The sequence below is a fragment of the Poecile atricapillus genome, chromosome W (genome assembly GCF_030490865.1).
Source record: "Poecile atricapillus isolate bPoeAtr1 chromosome W, bPoeAtr1.hap1, whole genome shotgun sequence".
Taxonomy (NCBI): domain Eukaryota; kingdom Metazoa; phylum Chordata; class Aves; order Passeriformes; family Paridae; genus Poecile; species Poecile atricapillus.
In genome coordinates, this window is record NC_081288.1 from 47,090,549 (window position 1) to 47,117,651 (window position 27,103).

The 27,103-nt window shown below is 39.4% G+C and overlaps 1 protein-coding gene and 1 long non-coding RNA gene across 4 annotated transcripts in view; one reads left to right on the plus strand and one right to left on the minus strand.

Annotated features, from left to right (window-relative positions):
- Window positions 1-7,182: 7,182 nt before the first annotated feature.
- On the plus strand, window positions 7,183-20,630 carry LOC131591818 (uncharacterized). Its single transcript, XR_009280464.1, has 2 exons — window positions 7,183-16,163; window positions 16,453-20,630. It is a non-coding gene; the product is annotated as an uncharacterized LOC131591818 (long non-coding RNA).
- Window positions 20,347-27,103, minus strand: part of LOC131591816 (transmembrane protein 117-like) — a 178,653-nt gene continuing 171,896 nt past the window's right edge. For all 3 annotated transcript variants that reach the window (XM_058862885.1, XM_058862886.1, XM_058862887.1), the window contains one exon: window positions 20,347-21,321. In XM_058862885.1, the coding sequence (XP_058718868.1) occupies window positions 20,684-21,321 (638 nt within the window). In that variant the 3' untranslated portion in view covers window positions 20,347-20,683. The remainder of the gene's footprint in view (window positions 21,322-27,103) is intronic.

Genomic DNA, 27,103 nt, shown 5'->3' on the forward strand with positions numbered 1-27,103 from the left:
GTCTCAGTGCTCTTCTGGGATGGAGGAGACTGGAGTGTAAGACCCTCCTCTGTTTCCTTCTTCACTTGCCCAGGAAGTAAGTGCCCAGCCATTACCTCCTGCACATTTCAGATCCCATTCCCACCTTTTCTTTTTCCCTATGCTTCTTTTTAATCTGATTTTAAAAAAAGCCATCTCTCCTCCCAGCTGAGTGCCACAGCCTAGAGCTGAGCTGTGCTGTCTTTACTCAGCCTCCTTTTTGCCCAAGACACTTGCAGTGCTGGATGCCCAGTTACTGCAAGGCATGTGGTGGACAAGAGGAGGGACCTCCCATCGATGTGCTCCCCCAAGCCCTGCAGCTGGGACTTTCAAATGTCCTTTAGTGAATGTCTCTGAGGATACAGCAAGCTGAATACCATAGACCAATGTCAAGAAGAGTTTTTCAGTACTGTCAGTGCACAAAGATTTAGAGCAAATCAAACAGCAGAATGGCAGCTGATCATGCACTTGCCATTTACATTCATGGATTACTAAATAATTTTTAAAATATTCTCTTAGAGAAAAGTCACAATATTTTAGTAAATCATTTTTAATTAAAAAATAAATCTATGTTGACTATAATCTTAGTGTCATTTATAGCTTACCCAGTAGCTTTTATTCACTGGACTGCACAGTCTTTTTTAACATCCATGAAAATTAAAATATGTCATATTAGTCACCAGAGAGCTCTCATTTTATTCCCAACATACATTAGAGACAAATGCAGAATTACAGGGAAAACATTAATAAAAAATTGACACTGAAGACTACAAGGACTGTTGCAAAGTGCATTTCCTAGTATTCATCAAGAGCTAACAATTAAAAAAATTCTATACATTTCATGCTTAATATAGTGTGGTTTAATTTTTCAAAGAGAACAATGTATTTCACACTAGGCCTAAAGTTGTCTCCATAAATAATAAACCATTTGAAAGCACTAGACCAGTGTAGAAGAGCAGAATCGGTGGCATCATGGTGTTTTTTGCTAGAGTCCCTCCCATGTTTAGGTGGTGACAGGTGGGTAAGGAACCCAGCCTTCCCTTTCTGACCACAAGTTATTTACATTGACATGAAAGATTTAAAGCCAGTGTATGAACTGCAGAGGACATGAACTCACAGACAGCTGCAGTGACCAATAAGGGAGCCAATTCTGCATCACAATTAATGCAAAGGAACTCATTCCCTTCACTTCTATGTGAAGGGCTTCTCACCTTTCTTTGGGGACCATTAGTGAGACAGAAAAACCAATAACTCATCTGGGGCGTTTTTCCTCCTCCCTTTTCCTTTCCCTGCTCTTGTTTTCCTGTATTCCTGAGGTTTATCTGCTGAGGTTCCTGGCACTTGTATGCATAATGTTTTCACTTATTTGTCTTGCATTGCTTTCAGGTTCTCTGACCACTAAAACTAAACCAAACCTAACCAAACAAGCCACTGAGGAATATCTGGAAAAACCAATGGAGCTGTTAAAAGACATTGCATAAATGAGAGGCCATTTAGAAAAACAATCTCATGTCTTCATAAGCAATAGTGGCTCATTTTCCATGTAGTGGCATGCTTTTGAGCCTCCCTCTTGCCTCCCAATTATATGCTTGTCAAAGACAGAGCCAGAAGGTCACAACCACTTTACTCTCTCTACTGTAAAAATCAGCCAACAAAAACTTCCACTTCTTAGTGTATTTCAATTATTTATGATATCTAGTTTGAACAAATACACTTCCAGACTGAATCTGGAAGCTAAAAGGGAAAAATGGCATAACAACTCATTCAAACTGGGCAACACCAGACTGAAAAATAGAGAGAAGTCCTCCTAGCATACCTTTGTTGGAGAGCAAGTCATGGGGAACATAAAGCATCTGGCTTCTTTTTACATTGTTTGAAGTGTTCATTTGAAACTACGCCATCCTGATATACTTCTTAATATTCTGTTTGGAAGTACAGCTGAGACACATGCAAACACATGCATATCTCCCAAGCAAATAGGGTGGGTTTAACTTGTCAGACTTGATGTGCTAGACAGCTCAGCATCTAGCTCCTGCTGAAGCCTTGATGGGAGCCAAAACAAACATCTTATCAGTTATGTCTGACCTGATATGTATACTCAGAAGATACCTGTGAGAATTTCTCAAAAGCAAGGACTGGAGTAAACCATTCCTGTCAGAGAGTGCTGAGTCTGGTGGCGTCAGGGGGAGAACCTGCTGCTTCTCCCTGCCTCCAGACCATGAATCCGTGTGCCCCACTCCCAGAGCCATTCTGCTTGGCCCCCAGGCCAGGTGCCTCGCTTGGTGCTGCTCAGGCCAAGCATTGACAACACACCCTCGTTGTGCCCTGTGCTGGTTCACCCCTGGCACTCAGGCATTGTGCTCTTGGGTCTGTGGGTATGAGCCTTTCACAGGCCAGCAGCCCCTGTGATATCAGGATGAGCTGGCTGGGGAGGTGTTCCCCAAGCTGTGCTGTTCTTTGAGAGTGTGTGTGCAGCTGTTGTCATGAAACCCCACACTCCCTATCCTCCCCTAACAAGAGCTCACTAGGTGACTGTTGGCTCAGAGGGACTTCCAGTTGGATCTCACATGCCTATTGTGGCTATTCGGGATCAAAATACTCTCACTGGTAGTCAGTTGTAATAAACTCTGTAATGCCAAGGAATGCCACTGAAAATGAACCAGAGAAGAAATTCTTATGAACCTCTCATTGGTATAATGAATTTTAAAAGAAGAATGAATGCGTTTCCATAGAAGGAAGCAAGTTTCAGGTCCTGAAAAATTTTCCAGGACAGAACAGGTTGTAGCTAAACAGTAGAAGGTCTGTTCATCTAAGTAGGGACACAGTGTTTTGAACACAGAATTTCAGGTAAAAAGTGCAGCAGATCTATTCTTCTGTTCCTGGGAAAGCCCTCACTCCTCCTTGGCTTTGGAAGGACCCACTTTCAAAGAAGAAAACCCATCTGTACAGTCCAGCCAAGAAGAAGCTCATGCCTAATGCCTGTCTGCAAACCACTGATGAGTAGAGTGGACGTTCCCAGGGTGGCATCAGCACAGGAGGTCCCCACCTGCCTTCATGGAGCTCAGACCCAATTTGAGCCTGCAGAAGACCTGCATGGGAAGGCACAGGGTTTGAAGGGATGGTGGGCTTTTTGACCTTGTACTGGGGATGTGCACATTGTGCCCAGAGGGTACCCACAGCCCCTGCATAGCCAGCATATGTCCCAGGATATACAGAGCCCTGAACAAAAATGAAGAGCACAAAGAAGGGAGTTTCACTGACTCCCTGTTCTCAGCTTAGTGCTGGTCAGGGTTGGACTCCATATCTCATGTTTCCTTCACATTAGATACATATACAGATGATGAGGCTTGTTCCCTGAGCTTTCATTTTGAGGGTTGTTTATGCAAATTGCTGGACTTGTTTTTTTCATGTTTGATTTCAGGGTCGGGATCACTCTGCATTTACAGATGGGTTTTTTGGGAAATATTGAGGAATGTTCCCCCTTTTGAACTGGCTTGCTCCAAAACAGCTCCCAGAAAGCTGCTTGTCAGGAAGAGCATCATGCTCTCCACAGTGCTCTGGGCCGAAAGGCTCCCTGCCTGCTGCCCGTGGGGATCTGCCCCTTTCCCTGGGGCCGTCCTGCTGCGGCTTTGTCCTTCTCACTGGCAACACTTTTGGAAACTGAAAAAGGCCTATTTATCCCCTTGCTCATTTAAATGCAGACAGCCGAATGCCGTGGCTATTTAAAGTGATAGCTGTCAGCCGAACAGATGCTTAGGATGTGAGTGCTGGACTATCATTAAAAGATATAGTCTATGATTAAAAGACGTTTTTCCTATGGGAAACTGCAGCCCTCTGGGACTTTTTGGCTTATTAAGAAAGTTTTGTGTTACCATGTCTCTCTAGCAAAATAATGCAAACTTGCTACTGATGTCATGTTGTTCTCATTCTCACTATTATTTCTGGATCTTCGGACTACTTTGTTTTGATTCTTGTACCTAAGTGACTTTGAGTCACTTAGAAGAATGAAGCATCTTACGTTCTTGTATATTGAGATACTTGTAAGTACCTATTAGGTACTCTTGACTTTACTCTGTGATTTCATAATATAATATAATGTCATGCAATATATAATAAATTATATTTTCTACTCTGATTTCCTCTTGTACACTACTTTCTCAATAACAGATCATTCTGGGTGCTTAGATTGATAATTTCAAGGATACAGAACTGATTTGGCCGCATACATTTCCTTGAAATGAGCAGCAACTGTGTTTCTAATCCAAAGGAGTGATTCTGAAAAATTGCATACTTAAAGCTTATTTTTAACAAAGGAATTATTTCCTTTCAGGAACAAATCCTCTGGAGCATGGGAAGCTGCAGCATGTAAGCCAGTTACTAACTACATCAATTCTCACCAGAAGCAAATCTAGACATGTGCGTTCTACATTTCTCTGGCTAATAATGTGGATCAAGTTTTATTTGGTAAATAAAAAGATATGTGTTGCAAAAGTTTTCCAACATCTCATTTAGAGTGTAATAATCTGTGTGTTATTTGCTAGCCTTGTGGCTCCTCTTGGTTTCTGATCGCATGGTATCAGAAAAATCAATACCTCATTTCTCACATCAGCCAGATGGATAGGCCAGGCAAGGGTTTCAGCCAAGCCTTTGTGCCATTCTGACAGGGGAAAAAACATGTTTCCCCTATTTCAAGCTCTACTGTTTACAAGCAGCTATTGACAGCTTTGCAGTTACTTTCTCTCAGTAAGATCTATCACAGCAAAACTTTAAAGTCTTGCTGGCTTGGCTGTATTTCTTATACCTCCCCACTTACCAAGTACAGCTATAAATCCTTAAAGTGGTTACATTTGCATGTGCTCACTAAATGTTGAGATTAGCCACGTAATAAAGGAAATGTTCTGAATTTACAGGCAGCCTGACTTATGCTGATCCTTCCAAAAAAAGGTGTCAGGAGATTTTGGCTTACAAAAACCTGGCAAGTGCACTGCCATGCCTGCTGATGAAATTAGTTTCCTTGCATGGCTGTATGGCACAGCTCTTTATATCTGTTTCAAAACAAGTTGGTGGAGAACCAACTGGCAGTAGAAAAGGTTTGTTTTTCTGCTCTGTGGATGTCATGGTAGACATTAAAGTAAAGGGTCATTTTTAATACCATGACTTGGGAGAATACTAATATTCATATAAAGAGTATTTTCAAAATTAGAAGAGAGGTTAAAAAAGTTATATTTTGAAATGTATTGACTAAATTTAAAACATTATTAGTGAAAGCATTGATCTTTCATTTTTATGCACAATATATCATAATCACATCCAAATAAGAGTATTAAAAGATAAACAGACCTTGTGGTTGCCAAGTGAATTAAGCAATGTATGGGAATATCAAATAAGAATTATCCATTTAAATCTGCTTGGTGGTCCTACTCACCACCATGCGCTCGTTACACATTATTTTTTCCACAGAGACACTGCTTGTCAAAATAAAAAGCCTGGAATTATTTTCTCTCTGTATTAACAGTGGCTGAGTGTATAAAAAGTTCTCCACAACAGTTTCTTCATAGTTATGTCACTGCATATGAGATAGTTGTAAAGTTTGCTTCAAGAAAGCCATTTAGTGAACCCAAAGCACTATCAGTATAGTAATAGTAATGGTAATTCCCATGTAATACAAGAATTTTAAAATTCAAATGCAGGTACTCCATTTTCCACATGTCACCCTCAGGAGAGCTATAGCAGCAGCTCAACTCACAGAGGGAATTTGTGTGCAAATTCAGTCCCTTCACAGATTGGTGGAAAGCAGCAGAATACAAACCAGACCTGTGCAACGGTTTTATATTAATCCTCTTAAAATACCCAGCAGTCTGGGTCCTGTGATGAAACCAGAGCCTCAGTCTGGGTCTTCCCTCTGCTTTGCCACCTGCAGCTCCCTTGGACCTGGAGATGTCTGGGGAAGCCAGCCCAGGTGTAGACCCAGAGCAACAACAGCCCCCTGGGCTGAGCCTGGTCACTCTGGGGCCTCCTTAACACAACCCTACATTGTGTGCTTTATTATAGTGCAACTCTGTAAGATCTGGGGTGTTGCCCTTCATTTCCCATTGAGTTTTTAGGTCCAAAATTTTAAACTGAGACCAGGAAGCTCAAACTCACAGTAATACTCCTGGGACTCATAAAGAATGAAACCAGGAGCAAACAATGCCACAGTCTTCTCTGATGGCTGCACAGAAACTATGAAACATAGTGGGACTGCATAAAGATTCTCAAATGACTGAGAGAAAGTGATGGGATCCAGGTTTAGGTTTGAGGAATTAAATAAAGTGAGGTATAGATCCATTCTCCTTCCAATTGCAACTTCTAAAGTGCAGCTGATTCAGAAGAAAGGCTCTGTTTTGTCTGAAATCAGTTAAAAGCTCAAAATCAAGGACACCATACATCAACACAGGCAAAGAGAGAATATAATGTTCCCTACTGTACTTTTTGAAGCTTACTTCTGTTAAGCGTAAACTGTACTGTTCTCCTGGAAATGAAATTTAAAGATCATTTTGTCAAAGGCATCACAAAGTGCAAAGAAATAACATTTGCACAACTCATTTTTAGCTGGTCTAACTTCAAGGCAGAAATCAGAGTTAAGAAAGGAAAATAAACCATGACATAAAAGCAATGCTTCCTCCTTTTCTGGATGATTGCATGCTCAGATTGCACTTCAGATTCCCAGGGGATGTACAGATTGAGATGAAATATTGGTTTGGTGTAATGGCAGCATGGAGATCATAGCTATAAGCTATTTCTGTAAATCATAAATCAGTGTCTGAGCACCAAACCATGGGAGTCTAGCATTAAATTCATATATTATCACTAATTATAATTTTTTGACTTGACAATGCATCATCACTCATGCAAGTAGCTGTAAGCTATTTTTTTCACCCATAACCACACAACTTGTGCACAAGACAATGACTCCTGAAAACTGTCAAGCATAAATAAGAAAAAGGATATTTTTGTTATTGGTAATTCTGTACCCAGTTGAGAAACTGTTTCTTCTCACTACAGCCCAGGGCATTGAACAGTTCTTTTCCCAAAGAGTTTATCTTTCAACAAGGCAAGGCAAGCAGAGACTCTGAAAATGAGACACAACAGCCAAGAATTGAGACTGAGTGACAGTTTGCAGTCAGCAACGTTAATTCAATTTATTTTTTTAAAAGAAGAAACACCTGAAAACACTGTAAGTGAAGATGGGGTACAGAGGCTGTGAAAGAGAATCTTGACAGCCTTGTAACAAGTGACACACGTTAACATGGAGGAGGAAATACTTAAACTTCATTGTGCTGCTTTGACTTGTTTCCTAAACTGTTGGCCATCTTGATTAATTTTCAACATTTCTCAGCATGTGCCCTCATCCTCAGCCTGCAGCTGAGAACATTGCCTCTGGAAATGGGTTCTGCAGAGCATGTGCCAGTGCTTTCTCTCTCAACTCACAACTCATCAGTTGCTCACAGATGTCACTTGGCATCAGCTGCAGACATGATCCTCACTGCAGCCCTCACTGAAGCTGTCTTTAAACCTGCTCCCGTGGATGAAGGTGTCATTTTGATCTCCTATGCTGCATCCGTTTTCCTCCTTTCCCACATCCATCTCCACCAAAGCATGGCACACCTATTCTGTGCAGGTCTGTCTCAAATCACTCTTACAGTGTTTTAGCGTGGGTTTTTTTGAAGGAATATGTCTTTCCATTAATGTTATGATCAGGGTGCAGCAGCTCCAGCTAGCTGGAATCACTCTGATATGAGAAAGAGGAGCTCAGGAGACAAAATGGGCTGAGCTTCATCTCAGTCCCTTGCCTTTAACTGTGTTTACCAAAGAAGTTTACATTACAGTAAAATCTTGCTAATCATAATCCATTGGTGAGTGAGAGCAATACTGCCAGCAGATGATGTGAGCCAGCTGTGTGCAGCCTGCATGGTGACACCCATGGCCACTGTGGGATGTGGAGGCGATTTCTGGGTGTGTTCTCACTGATGGAGTGGGAACACAGTGGGGCTGCAGCACATGACCTAGTCCAACCTTAGGACCCCAGCAGCACCAGCTCCCACTCTTCCCTAACATTGACAGTGGGAGTAACAAACCTGATGCTGTCTGAGATTGAGGAGCATTTGGCTGGCTCCAGCAGAGATGGCCAACTGGTTCTGAATCTCCCGAGTACCCTGGTGGACTATGTCATGAAGATGGAGCTCTAGGGAAGAGGCTTCCTGAGGAACCTGCAGTGGCTTGAGGAGGGTAATCCTGAGCTGGATGATGACAAGAGTATGGCTTGCACCAACCAGGCTGTCTACATCTCCAAAGCTAGGAATTTCCACATAGAGTGTGAAACACTGGAATGTGGCACTGGCTAACTGAACAGCATCTTTGTACTGGACCAGGAGATGTGAGGTCAGAATTTTTCCAGTGTGGAGGAAGTCTTCCTTTTCCAGTGTCCATGTGCTCTGTTTTTGTCTCATTCTTCTTTCTACATGCATCATATGGCAAACCAGGGCTTTGCAATGATCATTTGTGTTGTACAGAAAGCAGTATTTGAGAGTGTAAGTAGTTCCCTACGAGCCGTATCTGTGACATGAACATTTGTTGCACAGAAATCTGTAACAACCTTTCTCGCAGCAGGTAGGAAACTTTCAGTCACAAGCAGATCACTGAAGCATTCTTTGGTCATCTAAAATGCTTTCCTTTGGTGTTCTTGACCAACATCTCAGTAAGTATCCACCAGGTATATGACCTTTGCTTTATTTGCAACTATAGCAAAGACAGTTACTTCTGTGTCTGTACTGAGAGACAAGAAAAGCATGAGACAAACATTGAAAATACCTGTAAAAGTGTGATAATTTCACTGAATTGCAGTATCACAAAATGGTTTAGGTTGGTTGCAGGTCTTCTGGTCCAACTCCCCTGCTCAAGCAGGGCTATGTTAAGCCTGTTGCCCAGGACCATATCCAGATGGCTTTTAAATCTCTCAGAGGAAAGAGATTCTACAGCCTTCCTGAGCAACCTGTTACACAAAGAAAAACTGTTTCCTGATATTCAGAGTGAACCTCCTGTGTTTCAATTTGTTCTTACTGTCTCTTGTCTTGCCATTGAAAAGAGTCTAATTCTATCATCTTTTCACTTTCCCTTCAGATACTATACAACCCAGCATGCACACGCATAAATGCAGAGCTAACTATGAAAATGTACGTGTCTAATAAACAGAGTGAAGTCAGTGGATATAACAATCAGTGGGGTGTAAAACAGTGGATTATTCCAGGAGATGCTAAAGCAAATAGAAGCCTCCTAGAAAGTGTACTCTGCTTTCTCAGCTTCTCTTTTTTAGGGTGTGAGAGACTGAAATGTGATGGCTAATGGCTCAAACAGTCAGACATTTGCAAACGCAGGGGTGCTTTGCTGTCAATGTGCAAAATAATGGCCCATGTGCAGAGGGGGTGAGCACCAGAGGATGACCATGACAAATCACATTTTGTCTAGCAAAATACTGGGTTTTGAGCCAGATAAGGGAAGAGGCCAATAAGAAGCAGATTCTGCCAGGTGGAACAGTGCTTTTTATCACGTCCTCCCTTACACAACTGGCTCAGGTATGAAAAGTTCCCTCTGGAGAAGTACTAGGACATTTACCCATAGGCCTGAAGGCATTCACCCCTCTTGAGGGGGCTTAACTGGCTAAAAACACTGATGTGAGAGGCAGCTGCCATGTCTTAGAAGGTGTCATAAACCATCAAAGATCCCTGGAGCACCCACAGACTCATTCCTTGGGGCCTTCCAGCAGAGGCCTGTCACAATCCACAGTGGTGCATCAGACAGGGTAAAACTCACCCCCCACAGAGGAGGTACATGGGCATTCCTACCTATACTTGAACATGTATCAACCCACTGAGCTTTATGTTTCACAGTCATTCTCCTATCCCCAAACTCTATTGGATCAAGACTGTGACCACTGTTTTGGCCAAGGGACATCTAAGTTTTAACAATCAAGTCTCATCACTAGATGCATGAGGGGTAATATCTTTCTACTCTTACCCTTCTTTCCTTCCTCCCTTTCCCCTTTTCCTTTTCCTTTTCCTTTTCCTTTTCCTTTTCCTTTTCCTTTTCCTTTTCCTTTTCCTTTTCCTTTTCCTTTTCCTTTTCCTTTTCCTTTTCCTTTTCCTTTTCCTTTTCCTTTTCCTTTTCCTTTCTTTTTCTTTGTCTCTTTCTTCTCCCAACTTCTCAAAATATTGTAAGACAGATTTTAAAAAGCTCCAGTCAATTCCTTGTTGTGTGAGTAAGGTTAAAGTTGGTTACGTTTAAGTTTGCTGAGTTAAAGTTTGTGAAGTGCCTTACATAGTCTGGATGTTGTTTTAAAATTTGCCATTATTCTACCTTAATAGTCTAAAGTTTGCAAGTAAAAGTCTGTTATTGAGCCCCCTGAGAATTTGGTTGTTTTTCCCACATATCACCCAGAGTGAATCAAACTACCTTTCCCTGAACCTGTTGAGGAATAACATAGGGTCTGTTGGGAATCCTGAAATTTAGTCTAAGGTCATAGGTGGTTCCTACCCTAGACTACCTTAGTACTGAAGTTAGAGTGTGCCAATATGTGTAAACTGTGCTTTTGAGCTAAAAACTGCAGTGGTCAGACTTAATTTCTTCTCCAACTTGGAAACTCTACCTCATTCAAAGGTCATTTACTCCTTACACATGCATTAGAGTCTTAGCCTTGATGTACTGCAGCATGCTGATGCTTCCTGTGGGCTAACAGATGTCACAGCTCTGACAGAAAAGAGGGAGAAAGGCTGAGAGGTAGATTTTTTTTTTTTTTTTTTCATTATAAGAACAGGTACCCGTAAAACACCTCAGTTCACAATCTTTTCAGCTAAAGTTTAAATCTGTATTTTGCCACCTACATATATATTCATGTTCTAAAAAGGGTTGAGCACCCACATCCATCAAGACATGCCAATGCAGTACACTTTTATAACAGATTTTTACTACTGTAACTCAGTCCTTTTCCTCCATTTCCAGCATTGATTACATCTTTACTTGCCTGTAGAAGTGCTCTAAAAAGTCCAAGAAAGCCATTTTAAAACATTAAAGAAGTTATGGATCTGACCCTTCCTACCCCGAATACTCTGTGCCTCTCACTGCTGTTTGAACAGATTGCTGCTTTAGACACTCAGCTGCTGATATGCTCTTGGTAGCCTGTTACTGTCTGGTGTTTGATCCTCCTACACGCCCTACTTGTGTCACATCTGATGTCTCTCTAAGAAGGGATATGCTTGGATCCAGGTGCCCGCTGACATATTAATTTTTAACCCTGGTGAGCCATGACTCTGCACAAGGAACTCAGTTTGGTCTGTCTGTGAGATTAAGACTGCTCAAGCAACTGACTCCTGTAAGTCATGGAATATGACTGGTAACATCTCTAGGCTAATTAGCTCCAGAAAATGAAAAGATGAGTTTCATTACTGCCAGGGATAACCATCCTCATCAGCAGGAGAAACCTCTCAGTTAGGGAAAACCAGAAGTGGGGGCTCACAACACTCTGGGCAGTTTGAAACTCTTCAAGCACTGCTCTGCAGCATCAGTGACACCCCAGGAAATCCCTCATAGAAAGGCTGCCCCTCAAGTCACTCCTACCAGCATCCTCTTTGCACTTTCCCCATGGCTGCAGACATCATCTCCCTTGCTGGGATATACAAGGTGCAATGCTTTTTGAATTAGGAAATATATTCAATTATTGAATTGAATTGATTTTTCCAGGGTGACTGAAGTTCCCAGTGCTGCTGGAAACCAAGCCTGTGGTATCCTGGGGTGTGTCCTAGGAGCTGACTCCTGGGAGCACCCTCCAACCCATGCATGATCAGAAGCTCTCTACAGTGCAATCAATTCTGTTGCATGGTTTCAGAGGGTTTGTGAGGAGATGCTTCTCTGTAATGGGGCTCGCATCCCTCAGTCAAAGGGAATCGGGGAATACAAGGGCACCTTTGTATTTAGGGTGAATTCAGGGACATTGCTTAAGGCCACCATCCTCTTGAGTCCAATGGTCTGTGTAGGAAGTTAATCATTGATTAGACAGCAGGCACAATTCAAAGAAGTGATGCAAAACAAGTCAGAGAAAGTGTGATCAAAGCTGTACATAGAATGCAATCACTCTCCACAAATCCTTTATCCCCACAGGACCTACCTAAGCTCTGCACACAAAGCTGACTTCTCAGGCCACACCTGCAGCAAAGACTGAGAAATCTGATATTTTTCTGTAAATTTCCAGACTGTGCTGGGGGTACAAACACACCACTTATACCAGTCCCAACTGCAGATCATTCTGGGAGGGGAATACTGATTTCTTTCAAAATTAAATAATGAATCTGCCATATGATGTCAACTCCTCAGGTTTCTACAAATTTCAGAATAGTGAACATGATGTTTTTATATTACAGTTATCTAAGAAGCTTCTGCATTTCAGTTTCATCCCTTTTAGACTGTTTTAGGCATTTTTTTTCTTCAGAGTTAGAACTCTGAAAATGTTACTATGCTATCCAGTAGACCTCCCAAGCTGTGAGGAAAAAAAATATCCAGGCTTTGCTCTCAGCAAGAATATCCAGTTTATATTATTAAAACTCAAGGCTCTTTGAATTAATCTCCAAAATGTTTCAGTCAGCAGGACAAAATTCTAGCAGTCTCGCATCCCTCCAATATCATTCAAAGTAAAGTTTTGGCTCAAGCAACTAGGAGGATAAAATCTTAAGTCTGGATGATAGAGCTGCCAGGAGATACATGTGTTTAAAAGTGCTTTTCCCACCACCTGCCTTTCACCGTTCCCTCCATCTGCACAGATTGACCTTGACTGGCAAAACACTCCAGCCTCGCTGTGTGCAGGCAGTGATGTAGCACAGTACTTGTCACTTTCTGCTGCTCACGTGTGCTCTCACTGGGCAAACGCTTCCCCTCGTCTTGCCCCTAAAACCAGTACTTAGTACTCTGATACTGGCAGACTTTCACATGTCAGAGGAGACTGTGTATCAGGACTCCAGGTACAGAATCCCATTACAGATAGATTGTTGTTTTACAGACCTCTCTGTTTCATCATTCAAGAAGAAATTAATGCATTCACAGTGCACATGACAGGAACATGTTAGCAGAATACTTTTCGTTGCTTGTCTTTTGAACTCCCAGCACTTCTCCTCAGGGATGATAAAGTTGAAGGAAAACACAATCCAGTATAAATTTTGAAGTTTCCATCACAAAAACACTGTCAGTCTTTGCAATTACTATGAAAAGGAATTTAACTACTTCCTTCTTGCAAAATATCATTTGCAAGGAAGCAATAGAATGTCACCATTTGAGGGCATAAAAGAGTGACTTTGTAACTCCTTTGCATGTTACTTGCACTGTTGAAGTCTGTTTTCCAGATCACAGTATCTGAAACCAGACTGATTTCTTCTGAAGGAAACTCCCGAAGGTGCTTGAGGAAGGAGTGAGGTATTTCCATTTCCAGTGGTGGTTACCCTGAGGCATTTTCATGGCATGAGACAATGGGGATCTGATGCTAACAAAACTGTCTTCTGATTTCAAAAACTTTATTTCTCCAGCTGAAATTTATGCAAGGGTAAAATATGCCTATTCCTGTTTCTGGGATATTTCATGCCATATCCATGTATATGTGAATCACATGGAGCAAAGAAAACATTTGACAGCAACAAGCTGGAAAGAATAAAGTCCTAATAAAATAGGCAACCAGGGGGATACCTCACATGTATGACATTGAACAAATGCTTTCATGGCTTAGCCTTTTAATTTTCCTCTCTACTTTTGCTTTTTTTTTTTTTTTTTTTTGCATTGAAAAGTCTTCAAGCAGCTCCTTTCCAATCTCTGTAGTTATATTTGTCTGAGAGACTTACATGTGGCAGTGGTGTCATTACAAGCACAATACTGAGTGGGTAGTTTTAGTAATATACAGTTTCCAGTGAGCACAGAAGGTGGGGCAGAGATCTCTAGGAAAGGTCTTGTAAACTTCCTGGTTAACTTCTCCAAAAAGTTAGTGAATATTTCTGTGATGTAAAGCTGGGGCCTTTAGAACACAAGGAGGGACGTTTGGGCTATGGGTATTTATTCCTCTTTGAAGTGCACTTTGAAAGGCGCTGAAGTACATCCAAATGAAGCAGACACCTTTGAATTCTAGTCAGACCACTAGTACACTGTGTCTTTGTGACACCCCTCAGAGCAACAGGGCTGCACTGTTCAACAGCAGTGATCAAAAATAGCCACACAGCTCACATAGGTCTGAGCTTCTGTCTTTGAATGGTCCTACATGACTTTCAAGAATCTGTCAGTACAGAGTGGTTGCTAACTAAGAACCAGTCACTGTGCTCTCTTAGGTGATAGAGGTATCACCTGGTCTTGAAAACTGAAAAAAAACCCACTCAATTTTTTAAGCACAACAACACACATTTCCATGGATATTTCATTAAACACTATTCATTAAACATACCTGTAGCTGACAGGTTCAACAAATAACTATATTGGCCCTTGTAGGGAGAATAGCTATTAAAATGGCGCAGGAGGTTACTGCCAACTTCTGTTGCATCTGCTTTAACTGTTTTTTATATAAATAACAAACTCTTTAGACCTTAGAATCAATATTTCTTTTATTTTTCATTTGAATGAATGATGTCTGAAGTCTCTCCAGGACCACATAGGAAAAAATTTGATTGCTGTCTCCTTTGGGATTATTTTTGAGGAGAAGCTTTGCTGTGGATCAGTAGGTCAAAATTGATGGAAAGGGTGAAAGGGGAGTAAGAAGTTGGCATAGATGAAGCAAAAATGGCTAGATTGTCTACTCATCATTTAACTTTAACCTTGCAAAGATTTTGGAAGACATTCTGTTTTTTTCTAGCTTCATGAAGCAAAAATAGAAATTTCTCCAGTAACCATGGAAACATGGAAACAATGATTACTGGAAATGATCTCTACTTGTGCTATCATGCGATGACACTAAAGTTAAGCCACACATGCATCCTCAGCATTGCTGCCACAGCCGACAGGGAATGAACCTCGCAAAAGTCCTCAAACATCTGGAGCAGCTGGAGCCACTGCAGTTTTGGAATATTCTAATTCCAGCTGTTGTTGGCTCAAGCGATACCTGCTTTCAGCAAGTGATTCTGTGAACAATTAAATACTGAAACTCTAACCATGTCTGAGTATGTGTTTTGTTGACCAAAAGACCTAGGAGCCACCAGCACATCAATTGCCTTTATGTGCCCTCAGAGCTCTCAAAGGAAAGGTCAGCAAGGCATGCAGTGTCTCAGAGCAGCCACCATCAATGTTTATCCCTGTTTACAGGGAGGGAGAGAGATACAGATGGTACTGAATCAATAATAGCAATTATGGGCCTTTGGAGGGTAACTCGCCATTTAGGTCACTAACAATAGAAGTTTATTAAAAATAAAAACAGAAGAATTAAATGGAATCGACTTTTGTGGGGGGAAAATTAGAGAAAAATTAAAAGAAGGAATTTGATATGAAGAGAACTGTTGCAGATGCCTCAAACAGCATGGTAGCTGGGTCTATAACCTGCCTGCAGGAATCAGATAAGCTTCTTTTCTGCACACCCCAATTCCTACACATTAAAGGAAAAGCAGGAGCTTAGAAGTATCTCTGTGACTGTGTTGATATAAGATACGTTTCTGAAAGGATTTGATTCTGCTACCTCACTCCTCTTATCAAAGCAGCTGGGTTCATGCTTTTCCCTTTCTCCAAGAAGGAGTTTGCAGTGGAGAGTACCAGCCTCATGGAGCATCTCCCTTACAACTTCTTTCCCACTTCCTTTTCAGGAAACTACTTCATTTCCCCAAACAGTGAAAAGCTGCTGACATCCCCCATGCAGAAGAATTGTTAGGAGGGAATTACAATGGTGTTAAAACCTAGTTACCCAGGAGAGCTGCTCACCCAAAAGTCATCTGGAAGCTGGGACCTCTTTGTAAGCATTTGGAAACTGGGACTTGTTGCTTCTGTTTGAATATCTGAAGAGGATGGACAAGATTTCTAGTGATTTCCTGTCTCTCCATTTGTCCCTTTGTGTTCCTGTGAAACAGGACTTCTGTTTATATTGATTTGCTTCTGAAATGGTCACATAAGTGACATTCTTCACCTCAAGGCCATAAAACTGGCAGACCAGACCTTTTTGCCTGCCCTTGGTTGTCCTTCTTGGAGTTATATATTAGGCATTGCAATAACATGCCACAGCACACTCAGGTAGCCCAGACTCCCCACAGGACAGTTTTGAGTGCACAGGGAAAGGAACAACTCCTTTGTCATTCGCAGTAGAATGGACAGGCAGGACAGAGAGTGTAGGGCAGAAGAGCGGCTCTGTCTGGTGCTGGCAGTGGCACCTCTCTTGATAAAGCTACTGCAACTCCTTGTTAGTAAGTGCAGTTTGAATCTTTGTGTGTCACTATCCATAATCCCAAACACAGGACCACTCAAACATCTGATAAAAGTGTTTTGTCTCCATCCTCTGCCAAGAAGCAAGAAGTGAATCACTTTCATATTCTTACAGTGTTGTCCGATTTTTATGGTTCTCGCAATCTGCTCAAAGTTTAAGTTGGTTACTTTCAAATGCACCCTAAAAAAGTTGAAACACTCTGCTTGCAGGATGCAACTACTTCAAATTTATAGTCTGAGATAAAAAGCCCTCTCCCACTGAGACCCTTCTAGAAGGTTATTCAAATTAGAGCCAGTGTATTAAGAATCTGTTACATCTTTTACTAGTGAGTCACAACCTGTTCACTTGTGGGAAAATGAGCTTGCCAGTCAACCAGGAGCTAACTTGCTGCCTTCCCAGTCTTTGTGAGGTGTCTCCTCTTTGCTTCCAGGTGGTTGTCATGATGGATGCTGTTCAATGCAGGAAAAGCAATAATTTAACACATACTGTAATGCAGCGCAGTAGCCCAGAGTATGATGATAGTAGCTGGAAAAAAATATTTTAAAATAGAAAAAAAAATTCTGCATAAATTAGACAAAGAATTAAGTTGGGGATGCAGACAGTGCAATTAAATGCTCTTTCTTTGGTCTTATATTTTCTCCACAAAATAAGTAGAGGCTGAGGAGATGAAACAACCTGGAATAAGTAACTGATGGAGCAATGTAGCATAAAAGGGGCAGTAGTAAATTGTCTTGAGAAACTCAGCAGTTTTTCCAACAAAATCAATTAATCCCTGGGCTCCTAATGTACATACACATATACATTTTATAGATGTGTTTTTTTAAGCTATACACTTCCATAAGCATGAATATTATATTAAGGTTCTTTCTACAAAAATTCTTACCTTCTATTTGCTTCATGTCATTTCCATCTCAGTAAAGGCAATTGTTGAGAATGCTAAGGCAATCTATGGGCACCTATGGGCTCATAAATCTTATGTGCTTATACTAGAGATGTATCTTCTGTATATATACTGTATCAGGTGGCTTCTATCATCCATCACTGTACAATGTATCTATGGTATATAAAAAAAAAAAAAAAAAAGAGGTCTTGTACCAAAATCTGATCTTTGACAAAGCAGAGACCAGCCAGCCCTGTAGTGATGGCAGCTGCTAGATGGCTCATTATAGAGGGCAGAATGGAGATGTGGTTTGTGAAAAAACTGACACTTCCTCAAGTTTCTCCCCTCCTATGGATTTTTCAATGTCCTCAGGAAAAGAAATGGAAGCCTAAAAAATTTATCCAATAGTTATGCTTTCAGGAGAAGGCGAAATTTCTATATTAAGGTCCCAGCTATGGATACTAGATTAGAAAGCAGTTCAGACTGTTTTGAGTTAGCAAAGCATTTCAGATTGTTAAAAGTGAACAATAGTTGACAGCAATGAATGTGCTTGGAGGAGGAATATTTCCATTTTGGGAAGAAGACTCAGAATGACACTGCATTAGCAGCTCAGCTCAGGATAAAGTTGTGATTGTGCTTGCTTACTCTCCAGCTCAGGGAGGCATGTACCCCAGCCACTATTGCTCTCTCTATCAGGACCAAACAAGACCTGCGCTGATGTAAACCCCTGAAATGCACAAACAGTGGGCACTGGGTCCTCAGCACTCCACAAACCTATTCCTGCTGGGTTGCACTACTCAGTCATGCAGCGGTAAATGATTGAGCTAGGTACTGAATCATCTTTAGGGTGTTTGGCTCCCAAGTCTCTGCCTGTTTCAGATGGTGCTTGGGGCAAGCCTGGCCACCTGACTCAGGCTTCCCAAACCCATCACTGAAAATGGAGAATGAAAATACTCCTCTCTTCTTCTATCTATGTCTGATTACAAATGAGACTCCTATATGATTGAGAAGTCCTTTCTCCATTAATTAACTATATTATTTGACCATGGTGAGTGGTTACACTGAATCTTTAAACTTCTTACAAATTCATAATATATGCATTCTCTATGCTTGACCATTAATTTAAATACTCATGCAAAGTCTAGGATTACTCAATGCTTTTCTCTTCTTCATGAAGGCTTATAATGACCTTAAAAGCATTAACTCAATATGAGGTCAAGGAATTATTTTAGCTGTGAAATCAGTTGCTTAATAACAGTTTCTTCAGAGTCAAGTAATCATGCAGGCTGTAAGGCTCAAGTAATTATTTCATTTTTCTGCCTACATATTAATGTATTTAACATATCTGTACTCTGCACAAATAGAGAAATGAGTTAACAAGAGATTTTCAGTACTTGGGTTTACAGTGTCCAAAACATACAGAGAAGCATGTATCCGCAAAAATAAACAGATATTTCTGTAACTACTTAAGAAATCAAATGCTGTTTGAATGTCAAACATCAGTATATCACCTCTTATATAGTGGATTACAAGCAGGATCTCACACTGTTTTATCATTACTTATTAATGTCTTGTCTTTCATTATATCATGAGTCAATTAAACAAGTTTATAGTTGCAGTAGACAAAAGCGAATAGATTTGGGTTTAAGCATAATTTTTAATGGATAAAAAATTAGTATGATTCTAAGCTGTTTTTTTCATGATAAAATATTAAATATTTCATAAACAAAATATTTGATTTTGACATCACTGTAATGCTGTCTCTCTTTTTTAGTGTCAGAAATATCTATCAATTGAAATACGACATGGGCAAACTGTTTTAAAAAATTGCAAAACTAACAGAGTGTGTTCCTGTCTCATAATAAACAATTGTTGAATGATGTTTATTAAAATTGGCTCTCAAGTGACAGTAAATAAGTGCATAGTTCTATTATGCATGCTAAATTCAGCATTCTGAAAACTTAAAAGCAAATAGATCAAAACCAACAGAGATAAAAAAGTCACAAAGACAAAATACAGCAACACCAGAAAGTGACAGGGAAATAATTCAGTCTTAAAAATGACTTATAATTTGGTAACTTGTAACAACAATTTTATAGAACTAAATTAGAGGTAAATCAGAGTCTTTCAGATGTTTTAGATATGCAATTTCTCTAGTGCATATAGTTTGATCATACAGCAGAGAAATTCACATTATGAAGTCCCCTTCAAAAAGGCAAAAAATCCCAGTTTCCCTTTATTTCTGATTCCAAGTTATGAATACTCTTGGAACACAAATGAAGGGAAAAAAAAAAAAAAAAAAAAAGAGGAAAAAATGTTCAATAAACTTCAACTATTAATATATTATAATTAAAAACCTTCAATGTTTCTTCAGTATTTGGAGAAATTAGACTATATGTTCATATGTATGTGTGTTTCCCATATACCCAGACCATATCTGTACTGAATTGAAAAAATATTGGATTTAATGGGCTTTGTGTCCTTAACTGTAATCACTCCATTGGCTCTTTGATGTTGCATGGGTTTGGTATGATGACAAAAAGAGTTGCTTCAACCGTGTATTTTCACCTCTCTTTCTGCAAGGTGAAGGGCAAAACTTTAAATCAAGGAGCAGTTTATCTTTAATTAAGAAAAACATAATTAGGCATTATCACATAATTGCTATTACTGATGGAGAAACTCATATTTTCTCAACTAGTGACCCATGCAGTATTATGTCTCTGCTGTTTACTGCATAATAAATCTGTATTTGTGTTTGGCAGCTAGCCAAAAAAATTAAAAGGTAATCAACATGCTTCTCTGCAGTCTGGTCATCAAAATCTCTGACTTCACAGATGAGTAAATAACAAAGTCAAGTTGTGATGTCCTAACAGAAAACCCTCTTTAGCAATAACTATATTTATCTCCTCTGTTAAGACATCAAATGATACTTGAAACAACCATATACAAAAAGCTTTTCAAAACAGATGAGAAGAACTGTGCTATACACCTGGCATTGAGTTAAAAAACAGTTTAATGTCTCAAGGCACCACCACGGTAGAATTTTAAACCTGCAAGTAATCATCTAATACACTATTATACAGTTAAGGTAATGTATTAATAAATAGCTTGTGCAATTTTGGGAAGCAATCTATAAAGGAATGTTAGATATACAATAGGCACGTACTATAATACAAATAAAAAACAAAATTCCTAGAAAAAGCATGCTGAGCACCTCTCAGTATAGGTTGAGTTTCTTATTCTAAACACTATGTAAATCTTAACTTACAAAAGGTAAAACTGAAATCTTAGAGTAACTGCTTATTTAAACTGATTTTCCTGGGTATTTTCCTCTATGTCACAGGGTTATTCTTAGGGACAGAGGACTCTGGTACCGGCTGTAAAGGGCTGTCTTGTTCATTCAGTTGTGCGTTCAAGTTTTCAGAAGTTAGGAGAGAAGAATTAAAAACTATTTCACTTAAGTCTGATTTTATGGATACCAGATGTGGTTCTTGAAAATTCAATGGTTCTTCTAACACCTGTGTATTTTCTCGTGTCATTCCCATATCTGATGGTGACTTTCGTTTCATTCTTGTGTACGATTTGTCTAAATTTTCCATGCCTTGGTCAGTTTTCTGAAATCGCCCAAAGAACCAGATGAAGAAACCAAACAAAGCAAAAGCCAGCAAACTTGGAATAAAAGCCAGGCATTTGACATCCAGGCTGGAGCCTGTGAACCTGCTGTGCAAGAACATGTCCCCTTCGGCATAGGTCCGGTTCGTCAATGGGTTAGTGTTATTGGATCTCCACTCCCAAGATAACTTAGTTCTGTTAAGGTCTTTCAAGCTCTCTGAGTCCTTCACTGTGTAGATCTTCTGTCCAGGACCAATATATTGACCATATTCATGAGGTTTGTAAAATATTTGATTCTTCCACATATTCAGATCCAAGATTAAAACAAGGAAGATAATTCCATAGTTAAACCATTTGCCTGTTTGGAAAAAGAAAGTTTTGTCATCTGATATATCCATTTTAGAAGTAGTACAGATTCCATTATATGTAAAAATACACAGAGAAAAAGAACTCTTTATTATTAATCTGTAAAGCAAAGCTGTAAATAAATTTCCACCACAGTCAGATTTATGCTGAATATCCCTTAGAATTTCACAATTAGGTCTGGACACGTAACAATTTTGTAACACAATCACACCAGTATATCTATTCAATTGACATTACAGTTTGTAAGTGACCAATTGATTAGATCACTAGGTGACATGTTATAGATCAATAAATCTAAAAAAGCATTAATTCCATGGCTTTAAAAAAATATTCATATTGAAATTTTCAATGAAAAGGCCACATTTGAAAGAACCATTTATATTCCAGAAATTACTGAAGTGACTGAGTTTTTTGAGGTTGGTAATTATGTGAATTTTAAGAGTATATACTTGTGGTTTTTGATAAACCAACCATGGAATACAGATCTATTCAGGTATGGGCAGTCAGACAAACTGTGATTTATAGAATCACAGTGAGATTCTTGAGAAATAGTAAGAGTTGATTGTAGTCTTCAGAGTCTAGTCAGCTTAGCTATTTTTTTATAATCTGTGTCTGTGAATACACATACCAAATTATACTATTTTTACAGTCAGAGCATATCTTACATTCTAGTTGGACATAGTTTAAATCTCACCTGTGCAGTGATGACTACCACCACCAAAGAACCTGACAAATCTACATGGTCAGCATTAAGTGAAAATACGTACATGGAGGAATGTTCCTGCTGCTGATGACTGATCTTGGTCTTTGCTGGAACCATATTAAAGTATGCTTCAAATGAAAAAGAAAATGTATCATAGGATCTATCAAATTACTTAGGCTAGTGACTTGCAAAAAATGAATGGATTCCAGTTCCTGAAAGTATGTGTGCTCAAACTGTATAACCAGGATTCTTAAGGAGGGTAAGGAGACTAACTTCTTGTATTCAGGAGTTACGTTTAATAGCTCTCTTCAGTTTAGATAAAATAGATTTAAAAGAAACAAGAATATTTATTCTCTTGTGTTATTGTCACTGTCCAGAAAAAAAACTGAACTGAAAAGACCTTGCAGGCAATCTATAATTCCTGAATAATTCCTCTATCAAAGTCAAGTTGGACGGGGCTTTGACCAAACTAGTGTAGATGAAGGTATCGCTGCTCACATCAGAAGGGCTGGAGCCAAATGATCCTTAGGGTCCCTTCCAACTGAAACCATTATATGATTTCTCCCTGGAATTTTGTCAGTTTTACAATTGACATGTTAAAGAAAACTATCTTTTAGGACTATCATCACCACATTTAATAATATTTAAGTTTCTTAACAGCAAGAGACTGAAAGTGATGCTGAAGTAGGAAATACTTTAACAATCAATACAATGTAACTTCATGTTTCCAGTGGATGTCTGCCGCGTATTGCATGTTTCTGTTTTTCCCATCACGTCTGTCTTTCATCAGAAAGACATAGGATTCACTGATCAATAGCTGCTCTCAAGCACAATATAAAAGCTGACTTCTTGTGTTTTCCTCAGCTGGGCACTTAGATGACTCTTCTTTACCTTACCACCACTTCTTAGGATAGTGTTAATATCACTGTTTTTCATATTCACATTTTCATATTCTCACTGTCTAAAAATGTTTTGAAAATGGCCATGGGCTCAAAAGTTATTTGATGCTGTGTATGATAGAGTGAAACCAACCCACACATAGAAAAAAAATCACATAATTCTCATTTCCTTAGGAAAAGTAGGCAAAACAAAAATTACAATGAAAATTAAAAAAAGCTCCACCCCTTTCACATTATGAATTTAAGCACCCACCTGATCTAAGAAAGATACACTGTTCCTGTTTCATAGAAAGTATGAACTTGAAACTCCCTCACTCAGTTCCTAGTCAGAGCTATGCAGGCAGAAAGGAAGCCCTGAGCCCAGCTGCTGGGATTCTTGGGTCCATGTGGGCTGTACAGACCACTCAGGTCCATCATCCCACCCAGTGAAGATGAACTGCAACCTGCATGTCTAAATGGCAGCTAGCTGACTGAGAACAGCTGCTGTTCTGTAGAGGATTTTCTCAGAACTCCTTAAATTTCTCATTTCTACACAATTTTTCCATTCTCTGTATCACTGCTATGCTTGATGAGCTCTATGACTTTTCCTTTTCTTTTGAATAGAGTTGTCACCTGAACCAAAGGCTGTGTATGAGTAACTGTTTTACTATAACCATATCTGAACACAGTGACATCTTTCTGCTCCTACTCAGTAATCCCTGTAGCCAAGGGCTGCATTCATCTTCTTAGATACAAAATGACTGAGTTAGTGCTGTCTGGGGTACTTACAGGGAGTATTTACCTCTTTCTAGAATACAGTGTCTTCTGCTATCTATCCCTCTCTGAGACAGGTACTTTGCTGTACTAGCAGGCATGACAGCCAAATAAGCCAATCAAGCAATCCTAGACCTGTGATGTTTTGGAGCACAAAGATGTCATTGTGCTCATATGTGGTTGCACAGGAATTTAATATATTGACCAGCCTTTAACATTGTAACTTAAATGTTAATAATCTATGTATATGAAATGATTGTCTATTGCAACTTAATTTTAGCATAATCATTTTTATAGCAAACTTTAAGTTATATAGTTAGGCTTACATAGGAAATAAGCTAGGTAAATTAAAAGTCAGTCACAACCTTTGATCTTGTGCATGAACAAGTTCAAGTTTGTAAGTTTGCAAAGGATCATAATAAATATAATATTAAGGTATAGCTATTAATTTTATTTAAAAACATTTTGAGTAGATGAAAAGTGACATGGGAAAATGGAGCCCCACACTGTGAAGTTATTTAACTTGTCTCTTAACTAGTTTCTGCAGGATTACTATAATTACTGCTTCTGAGTTGGCTCTAATTCAATGAAATTTGTGTGGCCAAGAATACTGGCACATACCTGACCTCACTTAGCCCTCCTTGGATGGTTTATTCTAAGACAAAATTTGAAATGGAAGGATATAATAGGATCAACTCTCAAGACTGAATCATTTCAGCAAACTGAAAAGAATTTTATCTAGTTTTCAGTGAAGTTAACAATGAAGAAAGTCATGTGGGAAAATAGGTTGTGCCATTCAGCCATGCACTACCTAAAAAGAGACCTGGTAAATAACTTTATAACTTAATAACTTTCATAGCACTGACATTTTACATGCTACACATAATATCTGGAGAGTTAGGAATCTGATTTGGTGTATTTGGAAATGTGGTACAGTACTGAAATTTGATTCAAAAAAGATCCTCCAAAAGAAAAATTGGACCGAAGAGTGTTAATGTCCTTGTCAGGCTGTGATGCAAAACAGGAAATGTTTTTATAAGCATTGTAGAATACAACCAGTATTGGGGGATGAAAATTCATTCCTGTTTTCTGAGAAAGCATGTCTGTTGAAGAGGATTGTAACCTCCTGGCTAGCACACTCACCAGAAGGGAAAACTTGACTCTACGATAACCTGCACTTGTGGCATCTTGGACCTGCGTCACAGGACTATCTGAACACCAGCCTGTACAGAACTCTGCCTAGAATCAGTCTCCCCTCCCTGCTGAAGCTCAACAATGAGCACATTGAGCACAGGAAGCTCAACAATTCACTGCACATGAATGCCAGGAGTCTTCTCATTTTGAAAGAAGTATGGATTTTTATTTTTCTCTTTTCCAAAAATTGGCATGTTTTCAACATGGAACAAGATTTTAGGGCAATCCCACACACAGCATTTGGAATACGCCCCAATATTCCAAACCAGCTGCTGATTATGGAGCAGTTTCATTTTTGTATGCCCACTCTGGAACTGACCATTCATTTCCCATAAAAAGGATCTCCTGTAGAAGCCAGTCCCCAGAAGCCTTACTCAAGGTAAGGTCAAGAGGTAACGTGAAAATTCCACTTAATAAGGCTAGACACAAACAACCTCATGCTGTGCAACCACAGCCAGAGGCTAGTGTAGGAAATGTTGACTTTAGACTTCTATCTCAGCTGTAATTTGTGTCTAAAAGTGCTCAGACACTGCTGTAAAACCTTTGAAATGTTCCTCCTATCTTCTGTCACATTAGTGTTATTAGCTAGATACATGCATGCAGACAGACCACTCACAGCTGATCTAAGATGTTAAACCTCTGAGCTTTTTTTCACATCTGTGTGCACTGACAGCTTTGTTTTTACCTCTAACCTTTCTATTTTTGCCCACAGACTCCCTCAGGCTGCTCTGTGTAAGCTTGGGCTGAATCCAGACAAGCTGTTGGTTTAACTCCACAAGCCATGCTGGGAACTCCCCAGCTATAAAGGTGAGGATTTCTCCTTTGGGTGGAAGGGCACTCGGGCCAGATCAGCCCTCAGAAACATGTCATAAACAGCCAGAGAAACCTCCCATCTCTTTTGTTACCTAAACTATAACATTTTCAGTTTGAAAATTATCTGCATATTTGATAGTAGGTGCTCCTGGATTTTCAGTGCAGCCATTAAAGAGGATGAGGCAGGCCCCCCAGTGCCTTTTAAACAAGGAAGAATCTGAAGAAACAAAATTTAGTTTTAAGTTTTACAAATTTCCCTGGGTATTATAGAAACTAGGGTAGACTATGTATTTTCATAAACATCAGCCTAAAAAGGAAAATACACACTTTGCAATGAACCATCTGTCAAGGGAAATCCAGATGAGCTAAGCAGATGCAGAAATTCAAGTTATTTTTGATGTTCATAAAAAAAGTGGCTATCAAAACAGAATGAAAATATTTAATACTCAGTAGATGCTTGCAAGAAGTTCCTAGCTGCAAATAAATGAGAGTAAAATGAGGTGCTCAGTTACCAGTAAAATAAGATAAACTTTTCATAGTAAATTTAAAATTACACTGAAGCATATCAGCTAGAGTCAGGAGATGTTAATTCAATATTACTGCCAACAACATTCAGAAATCACAAGTCAGGCCTAAGAAAACATGTTATCAGTTTAAAGTAGCTTTTTAGACATTGAATTATGCAGAAGCAAACCTTTTCCCCCTGCAATCATGATCTTTATTTTATGAAAGATAATTAAAAAAGAACGAGAAAAAGAACAAAAGAAAGAACAAGAAAAAGAGCAACTGTTTAAAGACTTGTGATGAAATCAGGAGACCTGGCAACACAGAGCATGTAACTGAAATTTTCTTCTGTACAGAACTTGCTCAAAGCCATCAAGGACACACCAACAGAAAGGTGGCTTGAAATCCTTGACTTCTCGGAATGTTGCTTTCCTTAGAGCTGCTCCTTTGTGGGACTATTGCTTATTTGAAAAAACAATATTGAATAGGGTTGCTTTTATTTATATCAATCAACAGTGACTAAAACAGACTGTGTAAAAACTAATAAAGAATAAAATTTGCCAGGAAAAGGATGGCAAATGTTATTTCAGCCATGCTTTCTCTCTCCTTGCTACTTGGGAGAAAATGGTTTTAAGTTTCTAAAAATTTGAGCACCGGTCATAGATTTACAGCCTGGATTTATCTATATAGCTAGTACTAAAAGAAATATTTTTTCAGGCCTCAGTATTTATTTCCTGCTGGTTACTTAAAAGAAGTCCTATGGTTAAATTTAACATTCTGGATTCTGTGTATTAAACAGGGCTTAAATAGAGCTGTCTTCCTGTCATTATCATTGTCCTACCCCCATGTCACCTGCTGCAGTTGCATCCATGGGCATCATTTTAGATTGGAATATATTAATCTTTATT